The sequence below is a fragment of the Lygodium microphyllum genome, chromosome 2 (genome assembly GCF_053477565.2).
Source record: "Lygodium microphyllum isolate KBCC chromosome 2, Lygodium_microphyllum_v1.1.10, whole genome shotgun sequence".
Classification (NCBI taxonomy): domain Eukaryota; kingdom Viridiplantae; phylum Streptophyta; class Polypodiopsida; order Schizaeales; family Lygodiaceae; genus Lygodium; species Lygodium microphyllum.
The window spans coordinates 162,630,322-162,654,882 of record NC_141136.1 but is presented as its reverse complement, the minus strand read 5'-3'; the positions used below and the strand labels follow the sequence as shown (position 1 = coordinate 162,654,882).

Genomic DNA, 24,561 nt, shown 5'->3' with positions numbered 1-24,561 from the left:
AAATAATCAAAAGCCTTTTCCAGGTCCAATTGAATCAATACCACCTAATTAGAGTGCCTTGCATAGTCAATAGCCATTTGCACATTTAAGACATTATGCAGAATGTTTCGACCCTTAATGAAACCATATTGAAGAGGATGTACAATGGCAGGAAGATGCTTATGGAGCCGGTTCGCCATTACTTTGGAAAATATTTTATACATAGAACCCATCAAAGAAATTGGTTACCAATGTTTCAACATAGACGGCGAAGGAACTTTTGGAAGCAGTTTGATAAGTCCTTTCCATGAGGAAGGCATGAACCCCGTTTCCCAAACCTGCTGAAACATAGCCATCAATGGTTTCACCAGTTGGGTAGCAAAAACCTCAAAGAATTCATTGGTGAGACCATCCCAACCGGACTTTTATACTTGGGCAAGTATAACAAAACATCCATAACCTCTGCCTCACGAATATCTGTCTCCAAAGTAGTTTGCATGTCATGTGGAACCTGATTGCGGACCAAATTATAGAAACCTGCATGGGCACAAGTAATTTGGTCAGAAGGTGGAGTAGAACCAAGAAGGTCTAGAAAATAATTCCTACACATATTCACAATAGTTTGAGGATCGATGACCATTTGACCTTTTGCATCTTGGAATCTAGTCATATTTTCTCGAGTAGGAGATGCATGAAGAGCTCGAAAGAACTTATGAGTCTGACAATCACTATCTTGCAAATTCTCAGTCAAATTTTGCAATTTGGCCTATTGATAAGATTTCAACTGAAACACCTTTAATAAGATTAGTCAAACGCATAGCCAATGGCAGCAAAAATACATCATATGGAGTCTCCACCAGTAGAGAATAAACCAAAGCCAGTAATTCCTCCGCTGCTTGTCGACACCGCCGACAAAGAGAGGCATGATGGATCCCATACTACCAAACAACCCGCCGCACATCAGAGAGCAATAGTTCAAAAGAAGCATTGCCTTGAAAGGACAAGTCCAATAAAAATCTATCAATCAATTGCTGCATATAACCTTGAAAGATTGAATGCTTCAAACAAGATGAGTTGAAACGCAAAGGGAGTCTATCCAGAAATTGCTTAAAAGGTACAATGGGTTGAACAAGCATCTCAAGCTGTAGAGGAAAATGGTCTGACAAGGCATATTGCTGCAACACTTTCATTTTCAGCATCTCAAGAAGAAAAGCATCATCCTGCATGATGCATATGCGGTCCAACCGCGACCATGAAGTTGTATACTACGCAGAATGAAAAGTAAACCCTGTAGAGGAAGGGTGTAGCCATGACTAGAGATCTTGCTCAAGTACGGCAAGAGCAAACACATTCCACACACGGCTTTCTGGAGCGTCCATCACTGAATGCTCTGATGTGGACTGTGAAGGATCAACACACACATTAAAATCCCCCATCAAAAAACCCCATTTGCTAAGTGACAAGGAGGTCTGCAAAGTATTCCAAAGATCCCGACGGAATAAAGGGTCATTTTGAGCATAGAGCCCAAGTAACCATAAGATCTCTCCTTCAAATAAAACTTCAATCACCACAAAACGACCATGTACATAATTTTTGATAAGAACACGCTGATATTTCTCATGTACAATCATAAGCACACCAGAATAATGCATCGTATGTGTCCCTGCATAAAACAAGTAAAACCAATGGCAATCCACAACTTTTCCTGCTTTACCGTGACTCTTGTGCTCAACAGTACACAAGACATCCCACTGATTCTCATGCAATAAACTCCACATGGCATGTTGCTTATTGCGAGAACAAATGCCTGGCACATTCCACGTGGCTATCTTCATGTGTATTCAAAAAGAAAATCAGGAACGAGGCAAAGCTTGCATCGATTTAACCTTTTCTGCTAGAATGTCAAGGACTCCCTCATCAAAAAAATCAACTAACACGGCAAAAGAGTTCTGACGGCCGGATTTAGAGGTAGACAGTGTATCCACTTTCTTGGAGATGGAACGGGGATAACGACGATCCCATGGGGTAATCACATTACCTCTAGCATCAAAAGCCAACTTAGCAGGTGGGCCCTTTGGACCATCCGTATATACTTTCCTAGTGGGCTGATTGCGAGAAGCAGAAGAAACCATAGCATGAGTAGTGTGCTCTGAAGACAATATGTCTTTCCTGCGCATATAAGTACGCAAGGAATCTTGTGAAGCATTAGGCACAGTATCCGCCATGCCAGCATCAAACCTTTTACCTTTTTTGGCACGTACATCTACCCAGTCATTGTCACGGGAATCGAAACTCGAAACATGTTGTTTGCCTTTATCCAAAACTTTAGGTGGCTGGATCGCATCCTGCGACGGAGCATCAAGCACCATATCTTCCATGGGAGGCAAAACATGCTCAGCATCTAAAGTCGGTTGCTTCGCTGGACATTCGGCTATAAAATGCCCCAATTTTCCACACGAAAAACAATGCCCTGCAATGTTACCCCATTTTAAACGAAAGTGCAAAGGATGCATGCCAAAACAATTAAGACATAATCAAGCAGGCCTTTTCCAAGCAGTGTCCCATAACATACACAAACGGTTACGATTTGTGGCCCTTAGGCTCGAGGGAACTAAAACAGTGCCCACAACGGCCATGGCATCCTTGAACAGTGGCCAATAGACAGCCCGGACAGTTTTCCACTTCAACCCACCCTGGGCATTCGTGTTGAAGCAAGCGCTGAAAATCTGCCATTGGACGCCATGGCACAACATGGACCAAACGACGATTAAAGAATGATGGCAGTTTAGTCACCAGATTGGCACGATGCTTGTCGGATTTCAACAGCACCTCATAAAAGCCTCGGGGCCCAACAACAATCTCTTCAACACACTCCCCTTGTAGTAGACTTTGCAGCCACTGGCGAATATAGGAAAGCACTGGGATCCTACCAGTGAAGAAGAGTATAACATCACGTTCATAAAACACTGAGAATGAGCGTAAAACATTTTTAGGATCCACAGTAGCTTCCAGAACATCTTCAGTTTCAGAGTCAGAAAACGCTTCATGATTATGTTGAACATAATCACCAAGCAGAGTGTTGGCAAACTTCAACAAATGCTCCCAGTCACATCCTGAGAATCCACAGAATCAGAAGCAACCTAAGCATAAGAACATTCCTAATGATCCTGATGATCCATTGTATCTTTCGAAGCATGCTTGGTGCATTTGCCCATAGGCTGGAAGTCAAGACCAGGTGGCATCTCCTCTGTGCAAGGAACCATATCCTTTGGTTCCTGTGTTTCAGAATTCGGACCAAGGGCTACCACCGTTTGGTCAATAAAGTCCATGTCTAGACTAGCCATCTCTCTCTCTCTCTCTCTCTCTCTCTCTCTCTGTACAGAGGCAGGTCTGCTTTCTTTGTCTGTGCGTAGGGGCAGATTGCACGTGCAACAGCAGAATGTACTGTCTACAGTCTCTGCTCGTCAGTAATCTGCTGCCTCCTGGGCACAGATCTGTCCTTGTAAAATGTCTGTCTGTCTGTCCCTGTTACTATTGTTTCCTGGCCTGTGCAGGGACGTATTCTGCAAGCACACCGTTTGATCCTGGCAATTCTGTGATACTCTGGTCAGGGCTTCCACGCTGCAGAGCAGCACGATTACAGGCAGGCAGTGTGCAGGTCGCATTGGCGGGTGCCAGGGGCCAGCGCAGGTGACAGCATCCTCGATTCTCTCTCTCTCTTTCTTTTTTTTTTTTTCGTAAAAGGTAATTGTATTAATTACGAAAAAAGGTACAAGATTACATGATTACATGATTACAAGAGACACGAGGGCCCTAGGCCAACGTGTGGGAAATCCCCGTACTAATGCACTAAAAAGGTTACACCAATCATGGCAACGACCCAGAGGCAATTGCCATATGCCAGGGATGCAAATCCTCCCGAGGGAGCAAGTCGGAGTGTCGAATGAGATCTAGCTGCCAATGCAAGAGCCCTTTAAGCCTGGCAATATGTCTCGGTACATTAGAGGCTGAATCAAAGAGAAAAGCATTGCGCGTGGTCCAAATGTACCAGCATCCCCAGTATCTGAAAAAGTGAAATAAGATCTGCATATGTAACTGTGGCTGTGTGGGGTACTTTGGGCGCACAAAAACCCAATCGAAAGGAGTTAGTGAGGACCCCACCACCGCGCACCAGATTTGCGACAAGAGTAACCAGATATTCTTGGCGAGCGGGCAAGAAAGAAAACGATATTGGGCCGATTCCGCAGTAGTGGTACAGAAGAAACAATTGCCATTCGAGATTCGACGCTTGGAAAGGGCGGAGGCAAGAGGAAGACCACCAATCATTACCCGCCAAAGAAAGACTTTGCATTTGAAAGGTGCCTTATTCAGCCAGCCCTCCATCAGCGTCGCCTGCCACCATGACAGCGATTTCCGCAGTCCCTAAACAGTATTAGCTTTCACACCCAACTATTGGTGATATTGAATGAGAAGATGATACACCTGATTAGTAGAGGCCTTTTCCAGACTCAATCGGCCTGCAAGGTCCCAGTCCTGCCAAGGACGATCCACAGCCAGGGCAGGAAAGGGTTGCCTACCCTGAAGCTCCAACAAAAGCTTTTCCCATAAACCATGGTATCTGCGCGGGATCCTGAAAAGTCTCCTAGCAGTCCGAAACGATGCGAGGACATTGCGAGTGGCAAAGGTAGCATCCGCAATCGAAGTCACACCTAAACGGGCCATGCGGTTAAATCTCGATCTGAGTTGATGTTTGTCTTCCCATGAAAGTAATCTGGATACTGCCAACAATTCCAGCTGAAAGGAGTTAGTCTGCAAGTGGTCCTCTACTGAATGCCAACGGGCCTTTTGGAGCACCACTTTCCAAGAGCCGACCAAGTGCAGTAACAACGAGGAAGAGGGACTAGAAAATCGAGAGTCAGCATTAAGGACATGCCACCAGGAGGCCCGAAGCCGTGCGTTACCATGGCGTAGCCCGCTGTCCTCAAGAAAATAACGGGCTATGATGGTCCACGGGTGATGTTCCACACACATGGCACGAAAAAGAGACCAACGAAGAGCCAACATATGAGTTTCTGCATCCAAAATAGCGCCACCACCCATGTGTTTAGGGGTACATGTATGTGACCATGAAATCCATGAAATGCCTGCCTGCAGGGAATCCTTCTTCCATAGCATGAAACGAATGGGATGAGTGAGAGCCTTCAAAGTAGTAGGCGTCCACGGCAGCAATGGCAGGAAATACGTTAGCATTGGTAGCATAATTGTCTGAGCCACTTTGAGGCGCACAAGGAATGGCCACACTTGCGACTTCCAATACATAAACTTCGCCGCCAGTTTTTGTGAAATCCACTCCAGTAGGTCCTTTGGCCGTACATCCACTCCCAACGGGTATCCAAGATGCCGGACAATGGATCCACGGGAAACCACCTGGCCCTGCCAACCTAATGACTGTAGATCAGGCTCCGTGCAATTGAGAATGGCCGACTTAAAGGCATTGATGCGAAGACCAGAGGCCTGACCAAAGAGCGTCCAAACATCTAATGCCTTTCGAATGTTGTCCCTGTCTGCCCGCAAAATCATAAAGGTGTCATCAGCCAAAGATTGGCTAATGAAGTGCTGCCCCAAAGGAAGAGACAATCCTGCCAGCTGAGCAGAAGTCACCATTGAGGATAACATTGAAAGGACCTGGTGAGTCGCCAGGGCAAAGAAGAGAGGACTCAAAGGGCAACCTTGTCTGACCAAGCGTGCAAGGACAAATGGCTTTGTAACCCCACCATTGAGCATAACTCTTGAAGAAGCCGTAGCACTAATGATGTAGATCAATCGGGACATCCGGGTACCAAAGCCCATAGCAGACATGAGATCTGCAATGAAAGACTAGTCCACATAGTCAAATGCCTTTTCCAAGTCCAATTGAATCAATACGACTTCCTGACTGGAGTGCCGCGCATAGTCAATAGCCATTTGCACATTCAAGATATTATGCAGAATGTTGCGGCCCTTGATGAAACCATATTGGTGAGGATGCACAATAGCTGGAAGGTGCTTGTGAAGTCGATTCGCCAGCACTTTGGAGAAGATTTTATACATCGAGCCCATCAAAGAAATTGGTCTCCAGTGTTGCAGCTTTGACGGCGAAGGGACCTTGGGAATCAGTTTGATAAGGCCTTGTTTCCATGAGGAAGGCATGACCCCTGTTTCCCAAACCTGCTGACACATGACCGCCAATGGCTTCACCAACTGCGTGGCCGAGTTCTCAAAGAATTCATTGGTGAGACCATCCCAACCAGGACTTTTATCCTTAGGCAGGTGCAACAAAACATCCATAACCTCCTCCTCGCAAATACCCGCCTCCAAGGTGGCTTGCATATCAAGTGGAACCTGCTAGCGGACCAGATGATAGAAGACTGAGCGGGCATGCGTAACCTCGCTAGAAGGCGAGGGAGAAGAACCAAGAAGTTCCATAAAATAATTTCTGCACATAGTGACAATGGTCGGTGGATCAGTGACCATGCAACCTTTCGAATCCTGGAGTCTAGTCATATTTTCGCGAGCCGGAGAAGCATGCAAGGCGCGAAAGAACTTATGAGACTGGCAGGCACTATCTTGCAATGTGTCAGTCAAGTTATGTAGCTTGGCCTGTTGATAAGATTTTAATTGAAATACTTGAATAAGATGGGCCAAATGCCTTTCCAGTGACAACAGAAAATCATCATCTGGGGAATCCACGAGCAAGGAACGGACCAAAGACAGTAAGTCCTCTGCTGCATGTCGACGTCGCCGACAAAGAGAGGCATGATGAATCCCATACTGCCGAGCAACCCGCTGCACATTAGAGAGCAGCTGTGCAAATGTAGCCAAGCCGTCAGAGGCGAAGTCCAATAAGAACCTCTCAATCAATTGCTGCATATAGCCTTGAAAAATTGGATGCTTTAAATAAGAGGAGTTGAAACGTAAAGGGAGCCTATCCAGCAACTGCATAAAAGGTGTAATAGATTGTGCCCGCATCTCAAGCTGGAGGGGGAAATGGTCCGACAACGCATATTGCTGCAAGACCTTCATTTCAAGCATCTCGGGAAGAAAATCATTCCCTTGCATGATATACATTCGGTCCAACCGTGACCAAGTAGTTGCATATTGTGCGGAATGAAAAGTAAAGCCTGAAAAAGAAGGGTGAAGCCACGACCAAAGATCTTGCTTAAGCACGCGCAAAGAAAAGGAATTCCACACCCGGCTTTCCGGCGTATCCATTACCGAATGCCCTGAAGTGGACTGAGAAGAGTCAACACACATATTGAAATCTTCCATCAAAAACCCCCTTCGGCCAAGTGACATGGAGCCCTGCAAAGTCAACCAAAGATCCCGTCGGGATGCGGGATCATTTAGAGCATAGAGGCCCAGCAACCATAAAATCTCTCCTTCAAATAAGACTTCGTTTACCAAAAAGCGGCCCTGCACATCATTTTTGACAAGAACAGGCTGGTATTTCTCATGGACAATCATCAGCACGCCCGAATAGTGCGTAGCATGTGTCCCTGCATAAAACAGACGGAAGCGATGACAATCCACAATTTTTCCTGCTTCAGCGTGACTTTTGTGTTCAACTGCACACAATACATTCCACTGGTTCTCATGCAAGACAGTCCACATGGCATATTGCTTATGGCGAGAGCAAATGCCTCGCACATTCCACGTGGCTATCTTCATATATCTTCAAAAAAGGAAGTCAGGAACGAGGCGCCTGTTGCCTCGATTTCACCTTTTCCGCGAGAGCATCTAGAACACCCTCATCCAGAAAATCAGCCAATACTGCAAACGAATTCTGGCGACTTGCTTTAGAGGTAGAAGAAAACCCACTGCCTTGGGAGTGGGGCGGGGATAACGCCGATCCCAAGGTGTAATCACATTACCTTTTGTATCAAACGCCAGCTTAGCAGGTGGGCCCTTGGGGCCGTCTGTATAGGCTTTCCTTGTAGACTAATTACGGGGGGCAGACGGGGCCATAGCATGCACAGCCGGCTGTGAAGTGAACATTTCTTTCCTGCGCATATACGTGCGCACGGAATCCTGTGAAGTATTAGGCCCAGGATCCGCCAGGCCTGCATCCAACTTTTTACCTTTTTTTTGACGTGCCTCAATCCAATCAGTGCTACGAGAATCCAAACCCAGGACCTGTTGTTTGCCTTTATCCACGACATTTGGTGGCTGAAGGGCCTCCTGTGTCGGGGCATTAAGCACCATGTCATCCTTAGGTAGCACAACCTGCGCATCCTCGGAAGACGGTTGCCTTTCAGGGCATTCGGCCATGAAATGCCCCAATTTACCACATGAAAAGCAGTGGCCTGCAAAGTTGCTCCATTTCAAGCGAAAATGCAAAGGATGCATGCCAGAACAATTGAGGCGAAGCCACGCAGGCCTTTTCCTGGCTGTGTCCCATAACATGCATAAATGGTTTCGATTCATAGCCCTGAGGCTTGGGGGCACCAGCACTGTTCCCACAATGGCCATCGCATCCTTCAACAATGGCCAATAAACCGCCGGACAATTTTCCACTTCCACCCATACCGGGCTTTCTCGTTGAAGCAGACGCTGGAAATCGCCCATAGGGCGCCATGGTACAACATGGAGCAAGCGGCGATTAAAGAATAATGGCAGCTTGGACAGGAGCTAAGCTCGATGTGTGTCCGATTTCAACAACACCTCATAAAAGCTGCGAGGTCCAAGGAAGATCTCCTCAACACACTCCCCTTGCAATAAATGGTGCATCCACTGGCGAATATGTGAAAGCACTGGGATCCTGCCAGTGAAGAAAAGTATAACTGCACGGTCATAAAACACCGAGAAGGACCGCAAGACTGATTTCGGGTCCACCGTGGCTTCCAGCACATCATCACTTCCTGCGTCAGAAAAAGTTTCATTGTTGTGCTGGACATAATCGCCAAGCAGAGTATTGGCAAAGTCCAGCAAATGCTCCTAGTCAATCTCCTGCGAATCCACAGGATCAGAGGTAACCTGCGCATAGGAACGTTCCTGAGGACCCATTGGCTCGTCAGAAGTATGCTTGGAGCGTTTGCCCGCAGGCGGCAGTTCAGAACCTGGAGGCATCTCCTCCGTGCAGGGCACCATATCCTCCGGCTCCTCTGTATCGGAATCAGGGCCAAGGGCTGCCACCGTCCGGTCTAGAAAATCCATATCCAGGCTAGCCATACTACTTTCTTAGCTCTGCACGCGGACGTAAAGCAAGGGACCATAGGGTAATAGGCGTGCACTCGTTCAGGCGTCTCTCTCTCTCTCTCTGTGTACAGATCAGGGGGCACTCTGGTCGGGCATTGCTTCTCTGACGACTGTGGAGATTAGGGTTGACAACAACTGTGCGCCGCTGCAGAGAAGAACAAACGCGAGCACGCGGACAGGACAATCGTCGAACCAAAATGGATGTTTGTAGGCGTGGCAGCGTGACAGGACAGGAGACAGGCACAACAGAAGCCGGGACAAGGCAACACGGCGCGCAGGACCAGAACGCGAAGAACAAGGCCTGATGAAACTGCAGGGCGACGGCGGCAAGGACCCCGACCCCAGGAGTGGCGAAATGGTGCAGGCGGCAGGTCACGACAGGGCGCAGGTAACGTCACGACAGGGCGCAGGTGGCAGGTCACGACATGGCGTAGGTGACGAAACGGGGCAGGCGCAAGCGGCAGGTCACGTCACGACAGGGCGCACACTCTCTCGCGACAGGGCGCCTGCCATCGTTTCTCTCTGTCTCTTTCTCTGTCTCTTGCTCTCACTGCCTCTCTCTCTTTCTCTCTTTTTTTTTTCGTAAAAGGTAATTGTATTAATTACGAAAAGTTTCCATGATTACAAGATACACAATGGCTCTATCCCATCATGTGTACAAATTGACTGTTTACAAGAACCAGAGGCCAAATAGTTACAAAATCATGGCAAAGACGCGGAGGAAATTGCCATGTGCCAGGGGCGTAAGTCCTCCCGAGAGAGGATGTCAGAGTGCCGGAGAAGATCTGTCTGCCAATACAAGAAACCTTTAAGGCTAGCAATATGCCGCTGAACATTATAAGCACAATAAAAAAGGAAAGCATTCCGAATGGTCCAGTTGTGTCAACAGCCCCAATATCGAAGAAAGTGAAACAAGATCTTCATATGTGGTTGTGTCGGTGTGGGATATTTGGGCTGCGCGAAAACCCAATCAAACGGGGGAAGCGAGAAACCAACCATTGCTCGCCAGACGGCTAACAAGAATGACCAGATTTTTTGAGCAAAGGGGCAAGAAATAAAACGATGACGGGCGGATTCCACAATGGTGGTGCAAAAGAAACAGTTGCCATTGGAGATTCGGCGCTTTGAAAGAGCTGAAGCAAGCGGAAGACCGCCAATCAACACCCTCCAAAGAAAGACCTTATATTTGAATGGTGTCTTATTTAACCAGCTCTCCATCACAGTTACCCTCCACCATGACGAGGATTTATGCAATCCCCATAGAATATTAGCTTTAGTAACCAGTCATTGATGATCTTTAATCAGAAGATGATACACCTGGTTAGCTGAAGCCTTTTCTAAATGCAGCCGACCTGCAAAGTCCCAATCCTGCCAGGGATGATCCGTAGCAAGGGCAGGAAAGGGTTGTCTGCTCTGAAGCACCCTCAAAAGTTGTTCCCATAAAAACCTGTATCCACGAGGGATCCTGAAAATCCTTGTGGCTGCACGAAACGACATGAACACATTGCGACTGGCAAGAGTAGCATCCACGACCGAAGTTAAGCCCAAACATGCCATACGGTTGAATTGTGGTCGAAGCTCATGTTTACCATCCCACGAAATTAACCGCGAGACTGCCAACAGTTCCAATTGAAACGAATTAGTGGCTGAACGATCCTCCGCTGGATGCCACTGAGACTTCCGGAGCACCAGTTTCCAGGAACACACCAAATGGGCAAGCAGAGATGAGGAAGAACTGGAGAACTGAGAATCTGCATTAAGAACATGCCACCACGAATTGCGGATGTGGGTATTACCAAGCAGAAGCCCGTGATCCTCAAGAAAGTAACGGGCTATGACGACCCAAGGATGGCAATCCGAGCACATGGCGCGAAAAAGAGACCAGCAGAGTGCCAGCATATGAGTGTGGGCATACAAGACAGCCCCTCCACCCATGCGTTTTGGGGTGCATGCATGCGACCAAGAAATCCAGGAAATACCCGCATGCAAGGAATCCTTCTTCCATAGCATGAAACGAATAGACTTCGTAAGATCATTCAGTGTTGTAGTAGTCCAGGGTAGCAATGGCAAGAGTTATGTAAGCTGCTTTGGGGAAACATCAACCCCCAAAGGGTACCCAAGATGCCTGGCAATGGAGCCACGAGGGACAACTATGCCCTGCCAGTCCAGTGACTGCAAATCCGACTTTGTGCAGCTAAGAATGGCCGATTTCAAGGCGTTAATGCGCAGACCAGAAGCCTAACCAAAAAGAGCCCAAACATCTAATGCTTTATGAAGATTATCTTTGTCTGCACGCAGAATCATAAAACTGTCATCAGCCAAGGATTGACCAATGAAGTGCTGTCCAGAGGGAAGCAACAATCCAACCAACTGAGTAGAAGCTGCCATATGAGATAGCATCGAAAGAACCGGATGAGTCGCAAGGGCAAAGAAGAGAGGACTCAAAGGGCACCCCTGTCTGACAGAGTGAGCAAGGACAATTGGCTTGGTAACTCCTCCATTCAACATGACCCGCGAAGATGCTGCAACACTAATAGTATAGGTTAGACGAGACATCCGGGCACCAAAGCCCATAGCAGACATAAGTTCTGCAATGAAAGACCAGTCCATTTCTCTTTTTCTCTCTCTCTCTCTCTCTCTCTTTTCATGAAGATAATTGAATTAAGTAGTAAATATTTACATCAGACCATTAGGTCAGCATTCTCTTTGTATCTCTTACTTTCTGTTACATCAGACCATCGGGTCATCAGAGAAACTCTCTCTCTCTGTCTCTTTGTCTCTCTTTGTCTCTCTCTCTCTCTCTCTCTCTGTTTACATTCTGTTGCATCAGACCATCAGGTCCTCAAAGAAAGTGACGAAAGACTATTAGGACTATGTCACAAAGAGAAAATCACACTGCTGGTGTAGAGCAAACAATGGCCAACCAGTGGGCAGCAATGTCAGGAAGAACCAGGTCAGCTGATTTCACAAGATGCCTTTAGGCCAACATGTAGAAAAAGATACAAAGTCACAGCTTTGTGCGTGTGTGTGTATGTGTGATGAGTAAGTATAGTATATGACTAAAAAGGTACAAAATTTACATGACTAAAAGAGTACAAAAGTCATGGAAAAGGAGTAGCAAAAATTGCTATATGCCAAGGGAATAAGTCCTTTGTATAAAAGATCGGTGTGTTGAATAAGATCTAGTTGCCAATATAGATCTTTCAGCTCTAAGCTTAGCAAGATGTCTCTAAACACCTGATGCAAAATAAAAAACAAAAGCATTCCAAGTAATCCAATTGTGCCAATTGTCCAAAAAACCAGAAAAGAAAAGAGAATATTCATATTTGGCTATGCCAAAGTGGAATATCTAGGCCAAGCAAAGACTCAATCAAAAGAGCACAGCAACATGCCAACCATAGACCTCCAAATATTGGATAAAAGGGTCAAACTTTTTCAAGCCATAGGGCATGAAAGAAAACGGTGGCAAGAAGATTCCACGCTGGTTAGGCAAAAAAAGCAATTGCTATTGGAGATTTGGCATTTTGCAAGTGCCACAGCAAGGGAAAGCCCACCAACCATCACATGCCAAAAGAAGAGTTTACATTCATACGGAGTCTTGTTGAACCAACCCTCCATGATAGTCATTTTTCACCAAGCCTGAGATTTACGAAAGCCCCAAACAATATTAGCCTTGGTAGCTAGGCAATTGTAGTCCTTAATCGTAGGGTGGTACATTTGGTTAGCCAAACCCTTCAAGATAGAGTTGATACGCAAGATCCCAATCTAATCAAGGGCATGGAAAGGCTCCCTAGGCCACAATGACATCAAAAGTTGGTCCAACAAATCTGGATGTCTCGAGAGATCTGAAAGAGCCTCTTGGCGGTATGGAAAGACATCAACCCACTATGACTCATCAGAGGGGTATCAAAAATAAAGGTAAGCCCAAGCGTACCATACGATTAAATATAGTGCAGTCCTCTTCTTTCTCATCCCAAAAAACTAGCTTGAACATAGCCAACAATTCTATCTAAAAAGAATTAGCCACTAGGTGATCCTTTGCAAGATGCCTCTGTACCTTTTAAAAAACCACCTTCAACGAACATACCAATTGAATCACCAAGGAAAAGGAAGATGATGAGAAGGGGGCATTAGCACTAAGAACATGCCATCATGAGCCTTGAATGCTCGTATTGCCATGCACCACACCCCAGTCTTCCAAAAAGAAATGAGCAATAAAGACCAATGCCGATTAATGCACATAGCATGAAAGAGAGACCATAGAAGAGGAACCATGTGAATATGCGCATCAAGAATGGCTGGACCACCCATACTTTAAGGAGTGAAAACATGGCTCCAAGAGATCCAAGACATACCAGTGTGCAAAAAGTCATTTTTCATTGTATAAAATGAATGTGTCTAGTAATTTTCTTCAAGGTAGAGATAGTCCATGGCAAAAGCGGCACAAAATAAGTGAGTGTAGGTAGCATGATGGACTGTGCCACTTTGAGGTGCACATTGAAAGGCCTAGATTTCAATTTCTAGTAAAGAAACTTGGCACCCAATGTGTGGGAAATCCATTGCAACAATTGCTTGGGCTAAACATCAACACCCAAGGGATAGCCCAAATACCGCACTAGTAACACAAGAAATCACCATACCTTGCCATTGCAAGGACTGAAAATCCGATTCAGTACAATTAATAAGGGAAGATTTGGTAGAATAAATATGAAGACCAAAAAATTGTCCAAAAAGATTCCACACATCCAATGCCTTGTGGAGGTCATCTCATTCTGCTTTGAGAATCATGAAAGTGTCATCTGCCAATGATTGGCCAATAAAATATTGGCCAAAAGAAAGAGAAAGACGAGTCACTTGTAACGTGTCCACCAAATCAGATAACATCAAGAAGACTCGATGGGTCACAAGGCGAAGAACAAGGGGGCTCAAAGGCAGCCTTGTCTGATCGAGCTTGCAAGAATGAATGGCTTAGTGACCCCACCATTCAACATGACCTGTGAAGTGGCGTCTATCTTGATAGTGTATATTAGATGGGAGATGTGCAGACCAAAACCCATAACATGCATAAGCTTTGCCACAAAAGACCAATCCAAGTAATCAAAAGACTTTCCAAGATCCAACTAAACAAGCACGACTTCCTGCTTAGAATGCTTAGCATAGTCGATGCCCATTTGAACATTCAATACATTGTTCAAGATATTCCTACCCTTAATAAATCCATACTGATTGAGGTGCACAATGCCAAGAAGATGATTATGGAGGCAATTAGCCATCACTTTAGAGAAGATTTTATAGATAGACTCCGTCAAAGAAATGGGTTGTCAATGTTTTAAGCATTGAGGATGAGGGCACTTTCGAAATCAACTTGATAACTCCCACCTTCCATGATGCAAGCATGATCCCAATCTCCCAAATCTATTCTCAATGGTTTTGCCAAACTAATAGCAAAAGCCTCAAAGAATCCATTAGTCAAGTCATCCCAATCCGGACTTTTAACCTTAGCGCAGTGGTCGGTTTGGAGGCTCTACCCATCCGCCATGTATTGGAGCCCACAGCAGACCGCTCTGAGGTATGGGAGATCATAGGGAGTCTTATTGGATGGCATATCTAGAAGGCGCGGTGTCAGGAGGCTTTTGGCGGAGAGGGACTTTCACTACAAGCGACCTTAGCAGAGCTTTGGACCTCCATCATCCACTCCCTCTGCGGCCGATGGGATTAGGTGCAGGGCGAGTCCAAGGCTCGTCAGGAGCTTCGTTGTCATTTCATGTGCACTTGGGGCGGCTAGGACCTGTTTTTCATGATGTAGGTAGGCAGCCCCAGATGGCGATACACCCCCCTCCATGGCTTCTTGCCCCTATCCCCCCCAGAACACCTTGAGAGGCTTGTAAACATGATGTATTTATGACTTTGCATTAGCTCTAGCTAGTCTGTTGAGGATGATCACTCTGTTGTAATCAATTTTTTTGAGTAATATAATCAGCCACATTTTACTTGCAAAAAAAAAAACAAAACATCCATGACCTCTGCTTCCCGAATATCACTATCTAAACCAATATGAATGTTTGGCAACACCTAATCCCTGATAGAGGCATTGAAAGACAAATAGGCTAGGATGATCTGCTCAATAAAAGGAGATGAAGAACCAATAAGGTCTAAAACTAATCTCTGCACATATCACAATGGATTGTGGATCTGTAACCATCTAGACTCTTCTGCATGATGAAGTCTAATCATATTTTCACGAGCAAGAGTGATATGCGATTCTTGAGAGAATTCATGAGATTGACATGGAGCATCTTGTAAACTTTCAATCAAACTTTGTGATTTGGCTTGCTGATATGATCTCAACTGGAATTATAGAATGAGATTCACTAGACTTGTAGCCAATGGAAGCAAAAACGGGTCATTCAGGGAATCAAGGAGCAAAGAGCAACAAAGGCCAGCATTGCTTCAGCAGCCTACCAATGCTCCTTGCAAAGGAAAGCAAGACAAATACCATAATGTTGGGCGATGGTCTACACATTATGGACCAATTGCTTAAAAGAGTCATTGCCACGAGAGGGAAAATCAAGTAAAAACCTGTCAATCAACTTCCCCATATAATCATTCAAGACTGGATGCTTCAATAAGGTGAATTGAAATGCAAAGGGAGCTGTCCCAAAAATTGCACAAAAGGGGGTGCAAGTAGGTCAAGCTGCAAAGGAAAATGATCAAACAAGGAATATTGCTACAGCACTTGCAAGCATGTTTGTCAAATACGAAAGGTACAATATGGTAAAGCATGATAAAATATGGCAGTATGCTGTGATATTAGTACCAACAAAATAACTTGATTAAAAAAAAAAACTATAAATTATAGAACACATGTTTAAAGTGAAAATAGTAATGCCCGTGTCTTGAATGCAATGCTAGACTTAGCAAAAGATACAATATTCATTGAAACATTTAAAGCCTTAGCAAATCACAAGAAGAAGAAAAAGAAGAGGGCACAGAGTGCAATTTCTAATGCGGTTTTGGTCTATTGAGGGGCACATGATCCTCCTCTGAATAAATTTATAAAATTTGGCATCCAAGTTAGATTAGTGGAAAGGTTGTCCTTCAGGCCATGGCTAGAGGCATGCCTTATGGAGGTGCTCCTTGGATTAGTAGGGGTATCCAAAGACATTTTAACACTAGAGTGCAACTTCGGATGTAGAGAGAGATATGGATAAGGATGCTAGGAGGCATGCAAGCTGATATGCGTACAGGATTGTCTGCAAACTGTGTAGCAGGTTCTAGTGGGATGTATAGAATACAAAGGGTTGACTTTTGAAATTGGACCCAACAAGGGTATTTGCTCCATGGGTAATCATTTTCTAGAGTCTCTTCCTTATGATAAGTTGACACCTAAAGGCAAGGGAAAAGACTAGAATGAAAGACAATTCTTGGCATACATGTGTATTTGCAGAGAAAACACACAAAGTGTATGGAAACATCTCATACGTGAACTCAAGGAAAATCCCAAATGAAAACGAAAGAGAACAGACAATGTTGGCAAAAACTCAGTATGCAAGTTTTCTAACAACAAATTCTCAAGAAGCATAGGGGTGTCCAACAGTCATTGTCTATTGTGCGAGCGAGATGAGGGATGGATGAAAGTGATGTACCTCAATGGATCCCAAGTGCAGTAAACACCAATGCTCAAATCCAAAATCTGAGGAAGAAGCTAAGGCAAACAAAGCTGGAATGGATGCCAAACACAACAGTTCTAGGGAGCAGGACAATGATGCACAGGCCAATGGCTGGCAGTAAAATGCAGCATCCAAAAGACTAACCAACAGCAAGGGAAGACTCTGGAGGCAGCAAACCCTCAAAAACATAGCTGTCAAATTATGGTGACAGCAGCAATGAAGTCCTAGAAATCTAAACAATGGTCCAAGGCAGCAACATGGCAGTAGCCTATGGTGACGGCAATGAGAGGATTAGGCAAGGGATGAAGATGAAGAGTTGGCACTGAATATGAGATGGTACATATCAATGTGTCAATACCAAGAGTCCCTTTTATAGAGCTTTCTGATCCAGTTGTCCTACCAAAATTCTATAGTCAAATTTTATTTAACTGGGACTTCTTTTTGAGCTTGTACAAGAGCTCAAGGAATTTAGCTAGTGCCAAAGGTAGAGTGACACACCCTCTTAATGCCCAACAAGGGTTCCTAAGGGAGATGAGAAGTATGCTTCATTATCAACCCAAAAGATCCCACCCCAAAGAGATCAAGCCATTGACCATAGGTGCCACAAAGGGCTGCCAAAGGGCACACAAGGATTGCTAGTGTTGAGAATCTTATTTTGAGTTGCCCAAGAGGTTCATCCTAGAGAAATGAAGACATCATGAAACCAGCCTTCTTGGAAAGGGTGGTATAAACCTGATTTGACTCAAATTACAGCAAGCATTGAATATGCAAATCTGAAAATATACACTTTTCCCCCTTGATCTTGGACAACTGACACCCAATTGGCCCCAATAACCAGTACCCCTTGCGGTATTTCCTTAACAATATTGCTCTCATTTGAAGTACAAAAAGATACCGGCTGATCCCTCTTAAAATTCAATTCAATGGGCTATGTCATAAACGACTAGCACTGCTTGGGCACAATCAGCCTCTTGAAAGTACAACAATCCGGGCTCAGATTGGGTCACAACCTCTTGCATGCGGGCTGGAATAATTTGAGAATGGGCCCATTCACATTAATTGTACTAACCTCTATTCAAATTAATTTAATTTCTGAATATTAATTAACGGCTAGTGCCCATTCACATATGCTAACCCCCGTGGGACATTTAGTGCCCCAAAATTAATCGGCCTTGGACTTAGCATTAATTTCTTAATTAATGCCAAGTCCCTCTAATGTCACCACTGGACATTTAATGGGCCCAATTGATGGCCTAGACCCATAAGTACTTGTAACTTTGTACAATTTTTGCCAATGTCACCCACCGATCATAAAGGTCACTAAGGTCTCACTGTCACTTAATTGACTTGCATTTCACATGTGCACAACTTAATAATGCCAAAGCTAAGCATTAAAAACACATGTCCTCATGATACATCACCCCAAGGTGCTGCAAAGGACTTGTTCAAGTGCCTCTCACTATTGCAAAGGTGATGGAACACTCATGTGGGTCTTTATTTTAATTTAGTTTTTTAAGCAAAGGTAAGAACATAGTGTAAGACCATCATCAAGGGTGTTGATGACAATGATATGCTGCAAACTGTGGGATAACTGCTCGGGATCGAAGAGTAAACAAGGCCATAACTCTCCACTCAGTGAGCTAAGAGCAAAACATGCTACATGATGCATGGTTTTTGCTTGGATAGATGCCCACATTGCGGCCTTTTATCCATCCAAGTGCCCAGATCACAAAACACAATGCTATGAAAAGGGAATGTTAAAAGGGGCATACTTGTGCAGTAGGGTTCACATGGATAGTGCCCTTGTAGGGCATTGATGCCTTACCCAGATACCTTTTTACAAACGGGGTAACAAATGGGGACAAGTAGAAAAGAATGTCAATGTCAAAGACAATGAAGAAAAATCAAATATGTTGGCTGCTTTCAAATGTAGGTATGTCACACAGCAGTCTGGTAGTTTGCAGTGAAACTTGATTTCTCCTCGTCTCAATAAATGGTATTGGTACAAATGCAAAGGAGAGGGAAAAGCCATACCAGAAGATTTTACAACCACTTGGTTTCCTTTCTTATCCCCCCTTCCCCCCAAAAAAAGCAAAAACAAAACCCTCTCCCCATGACAATATGAACCTTTTTCCACCTATTTGTCCATGAAAACCTCTGGCTTTAAAAGAACCTTTTGAGATGATTTGTTTTGTTTTAGTAGGACAGAGATATATCTTAGTAAACACCTCATAACTAGACTTCCCGAGGTAAAGTACAGATGCAAAATGGCCCTGCAGGCTGTATAGGACTCTAATTATACAACAAACTAAATAAAAGAGGTCTAATACAAGGGCTCAGTAGGCAGTCTGTGATGCCAACCATGTGTAACTTCACATGGAAGAAGGTGCCTACAGCTCAAATGTTAAGAAAAGCATCTCTCCTCCTCATGTGCTCTGACTCATCCTGTATGATTAGTTTGCACAAAACTGTTCTATTTATGTCACATCAGTTCAATCCATGATGACAAGACTCCTTCCTCTCCAACATTTTGGTGTCAACTCCTACATTGAACCTACTTATTCTCCTATCTCCTCTTGACCAGATGTAAGTTCCTCCAAGTTATTCTACTTAATGCAATTTCTGGTTCACTTTTTATTGATGTATGCATCTTGCAAAGGAGTACTTTCAAGTTGACTTCCCCAAGGATGCCGTCAGCAAGGTGATAGTCAATGGTCTGAATGCTTGCTTTTAAATACGCACAGCTGAGGGTAAATGAAGGGCTGTCCCTTTATGCCAAAGAAATCTGCCAATGCTCCATGCATATACTTAAAGGCTGTAGTGTTGGCACACAACTTCTATCATCATATAACATTTGGATCTCCTCAGGGTTACCAAAGGAATTTGCATTCTATTCATGCATATATTTGATGTCTGAATTCTCTTTTTTGGTATCTCCTCTTGAATAGCATTCCCAACAGGATTATTCTTATGACTCTGGCTAATTAGAGGGACCGCATTTTTCTTCTCACACTGAAGTGTTAAGTTCTGATATCAGCTTGTCCCATTAGTATTTTCCACCTTGTTAATCAAAGTCTCCATGGTAAAAAGAGACAATATTATTCAAAAGATGTTCTGCAGTACCTTCGATAGACACCACCAGATTTTTGCAACTCTTAGGGATACATTCAGAAGAGCAATATTTATGATATGTCCATTGTTGCTTAGGCATATAGAAAAGCTGATTTTCTGGCAAAACATCCACTCAATGCATGTAACTCGTTGCACATGCATATACTCTGGTAAGATTTGCCATTAGTCATGTCCCTTGTTGTTTAGAAATGTATAAAAGCTGATTTTCTGGCAGAACATCCTGTCAATGCATGTAACTGGTTGAGGATGCATACATTGTGGCAAGATTTGTTGCCATCAGTCCCTTTCACACCCTTGTGGCTCAATCATAATCATATTGTCTTCCATGCAACACACTCAAAAAACTGGACCAACTGCTCACAGACCTTTAACCTGAATATTATCCTTGAATAGACTTACAATGCACGAAAATTAATTTGGATAGCGGCAAATATGACTACCAAACTCTTGATATATTTTGAATTTGTACCTATAAAATCTTCAATTCACTCTGAACTTTACTGTAGAAGAGGATGGAACCGAACTAATCATACTTCAAGTTTTCCCAAACAGTGAAATCAACTTAAGCTCACCGCATTTGAGAGAAGTCCAAGTTGTTCAGCATATTCATGTGACGGGGATTGGGCAACACATGATACCACATATGAGACAAAGTTTACAACAGAAGCTTGGACCCTGTGTGTCAGCAAATGAGAAGGATCGCGACGAAAAGGATGCTCCTCAACTAAAACATAAGAAACCAAGTGGCAAGCCTCCAAGAAAGCTGCAAGCCGCTTACTTGTCAATCTGCTTCCTATCTGGGAAAGTAAAGATTTATTTCAGCATTTCTGTATTTCTTGAGAGTCTGTCAAACATAGCAGGAAACTGATTCAGAACCAAAACTTTATAGTACCTGAATCACTATATCTGGTTTTATCGAGCTGTGCACTGTAGTGTTCAGTAACACATGATCGAAGTAATCTATCATATGAACCTTCACACCAATATTTGTTGATGCAGACTGACATGAACGAACACCTGACAAAATATCTGCTACTACAGGCCATTGTAGATGCTCTGCCAAACACAACACTGCACGAGCCTCCTCTGCTGTATGAAGGCCACCAATTATAAGTAGTCCCTTGGATGCAGCTTCAATCAGCTCTACAACCTCTTTCAGCTGACCAATTGATGAGAATGGATGCCTTCTTGTAAAAATCATGTTGGCTTTTATATATTTGGTGAATGGCAATGACCCTGAAGCCCACCGCTCCAGACCATTAAGGCATTCCAAGTTCCAACTTTCACGGGTTTCAGCAAGAGGTTCTCGGAATGGGATGTTTATATGAACCGGACCAGCAGGGCTCCCAAATGCCCTAAATATAGCGGCATCTATTGAAGTGAGAACATACCTTGATTGTATAGAGTCAATTGGAGGTGTAAGATTAACATTATATCTAATAAAAGATCCAAAATGCTTTATCTGTAAAAGAAAAAGAGGAATGATGTCAGGAATTTGCACTGATAGTTTAAAGCCCATTTGATGTACGCAAAACACACACATCATAACAGTTGTTCATCTATCTGCCATTTGTGGTGAAATATGGAAATAAACCATCTCAAAAGAATTTGCAGGTTTCAATGCCATTATGCATGTGGTACTGGGACAGTGCATTCTTGACATCAAATACAAAGCCAATGAAACCATTCTTTTCTCTAGGACCTTTGCCTATTTCTATTTCTTAATTAACTATCTCTCTGTTTGTGTTGAGAATACTTATCAAATACTTACTCCTACCAACTATTAACAAGCGCTAACTACTAGCTATTAAATGCTAACTATTACACTCTCTTTTTTCGTAAGGGGCAATTATATTAATCATAAGGGAAGTACAAGAGTCATGGCAAAGCAGTAGAAGAAACTCACACGCACACACACTCTCTCTCCTTTTTTCTTTTGTAATAGGTAATTGTATTAATTACAAAAAGAAATACAAGTACAAGATTGAAAGATTACAAGATGCGGGATGGCTCTAGTCCATCGTGCATATAAAATACAAAGTCACAGCAAAGGAACAGAGGAGTTTGCCGTATGCCAAGGGACTAAATAATCTTTGACCAAGATATCAGCATGTTGTAGAAGGTCAAGCTGCCATTAGAGAAGACCCTCAAGTTTCGCAACATGATGCTGAATCTGAGGTTGCATTAAAAATGAACCCATTGCGAGTGACCCAAATATGCCAGCAGCCCCAAAATCTGAAAAAGTGAAACATAATCTTCATGTTAGACTGAGGCTGACCATTGTATTTAGCTTTTCCAAAAACCTTGTCAAGTGGATGCATCCATGTGCCCACCACCGCACACCAAATATTCGAGAGAAGGGCTCAAATCTTTCGAGCATGAGGGCAAGAAATGAATATGTGACAGGAAGAATCCACTGCAATGCTACAAAAGAAACAATTCCCATTAGATATACCTCTGCAGTGAAGGGCCAACGCAAGAGGGAGTCCCCCCCCCACCAACATTTTCCAAATGAATATCTTGCATTTGAATGGCGTCTTATTCATCCATCCATCCATTATTGTCTATTTCCCCCAAGCTTTAGATTTGTGGAATCCCCAAAGAGAATTGGCTTTGGTGGTAATCCATGTGCGGTCTTTGATCATGAGATGATAGATCTGATTAACTAAAGAGGACTCAAGGGTCAAACGCCATGCAATATCGCAATCTTGCCAAGGGCAACTAGAATCCACAACAAGAAAGGGCTACTGGTCCTGCAAGAGATCAAAAACTTTGCCCTAGAGATCACCATAGACACACGGTACCCGAAAGACTCTTCTAATTGTGCAAAAGGACATCATGGTGCCTTTGGGAAAGAGAGTGGCATCAGCCACCAAGGTCAAGGCATGCCATGCCATTAAATTTAGGTCTCTCCTCCGATTTGTCTTCCCATGAAAGAATCGGAGAGACCGCTAGAATTTCCATTGGCAATGAATTAACTGCCTGTATGTCTTTTACTAGATGCCAGAAGACCTTGGAAAGGACGATTTTCCATGAAGACACCAAATGATTAAGAAGACCCGAGACAAATATAGAAAAGTGAGCCTCAACATTAAGGACGTGCCACCAAGAACCCTCAATCCTTGTCTTGCCATTGCAAAGGACCCGTTCTTCAAGGAAAGCACGAGCAATAAGGATCGAAGATTGTTGACGAATACAGAGGGCCTGAAATAGTGACCAATGGAGGGCTGTCATATGGGTCCCCACATCCTAAATAGCCCCACGTCCCATGAATTTTAGGGTGCAAACATGACTCCACAATATCCAAGATAAACCGGCTTGCACAAAATCCTTCTTCTAGAGCATAAAACAAAATTGGCAGGTGAGATCCTTCAAGGCAACATTGCCCCAAGGCAGCAATGGCGAGAAATAGGTGAGCATAGAAAGCATAATGGTTTGGGCTACTTTGAGACGCACATGGAATGGCCAAGCTTGAGCTTTCCAATAGACAAACTTGGCTTCCAATTTTAGTGATATCCATTTCAGTAAGACTTTTGGCTACACATCAAGCCCCAAGGGGCAACCAAGATCGCTTACAATGTCACCGTGTTGTACACACTTACCCTATCATACTAAATCTGGCAAACTAGAGGCTGTGGAAGCAATAAGAGAAGATTTGGTAGCATTGATTTGCAAGCCGAATGTATTCCCAAACAACTCTCATACATCCACGGTTGACTGAAGATTAGAAGCATCATCTTTTAGAATCATGAAAGTATCATTAGCCAATGCCTGGCCAACAAACTATCACTACAAAGGTAGAGAAAGACTAGCTAACTTTCCCATATCCACAAAATGTGATAGCACGGAAAGAATAGTGTGAGTAGCAGGTGCAAAGAGGAGTGGGCTGAGAGGACAACCCTGTCTAATTGATCGTGCAAGGGAAAAAAACCTGGTGACTGGCACCCATATTGATGGTGGGGATCAACCTTGACATGTGAGGTCCAAAACCCGTAACTTCCATGAGAATTGCAACAAAAGACTATTCCAACAAGTCTAAGGCCTTTTCCGAGTCCAGTTGTGCCAAAACAACCTCTTGTTGTGTTTGCCAAGCATAGTCTATGGCCATCTATGCATTGAGGATATTATGAAGAATATTTCTACACTCAATGAAACCCATATTGGTGAGGATGAACAAGATCAAGCAAGTGTTTTTGGAGACGGTTAGCCAACACCTTCGCCAAGATCTTATACATAGATTCCATCGATGAAATGGGTCTCCACTAGGTATGTTTGGACTGTGAGGGGACTTTGGAAATAAGCTTGATCAGCCCGTCTTTCCATGATAAACACACGTTTCCTGACGCCCAAATCTGTTGGCACATGGTAGCCAAAGGTTTTTCCAAAAGGGGTGTGTGGTGCAGAAGAATTCATTGGTGAAGGCATCCCAATCGGGATTTTTATCATTTGGTAGGTCCAATAAGACACCAATAACTTTGCCCTCATGGATATCAACTTTGAATCTTAGGGGCAGCCTACCCAAGAGATCAGTGAAAGCATCCACCGG

At 44.0% G+C, this 24,561-nt stretch overlaps 1 protein-coding gene across 7 annotated transcripts in view; it reads right to left on the bottom strand.

The window, feature by feature from the left end:
* PHYLLO (2-oxoglutarate decarboxylase/hydro-lyase/magnesium ion-binding protein) overlaps positions 1-24,561 on the bottom strand; it is a 309,033-nt gene that overhangs the window by 56,947 nt on the left and 227,525 nt on the right. For all 7 annotated transcript variants that reach the window (XM_087700941.1, XM_087700921.1, XM_087700906.1 and 4 more), the window contains 2 exons: positions 20,908-21,477; positions 20,588-20,812 (listed from right to left, as the gene is read on the bottom strand). In XM_087700941.1, the coding sequence (XP_087557067.1) occupies positions 20,588-20,812; positions 20,908-21,477 (795 nt within the window). The remainder of the gene's footprint in view (positions 1-20,587; positions 20,813-20,907; positions 21,478-24,561) is intronic.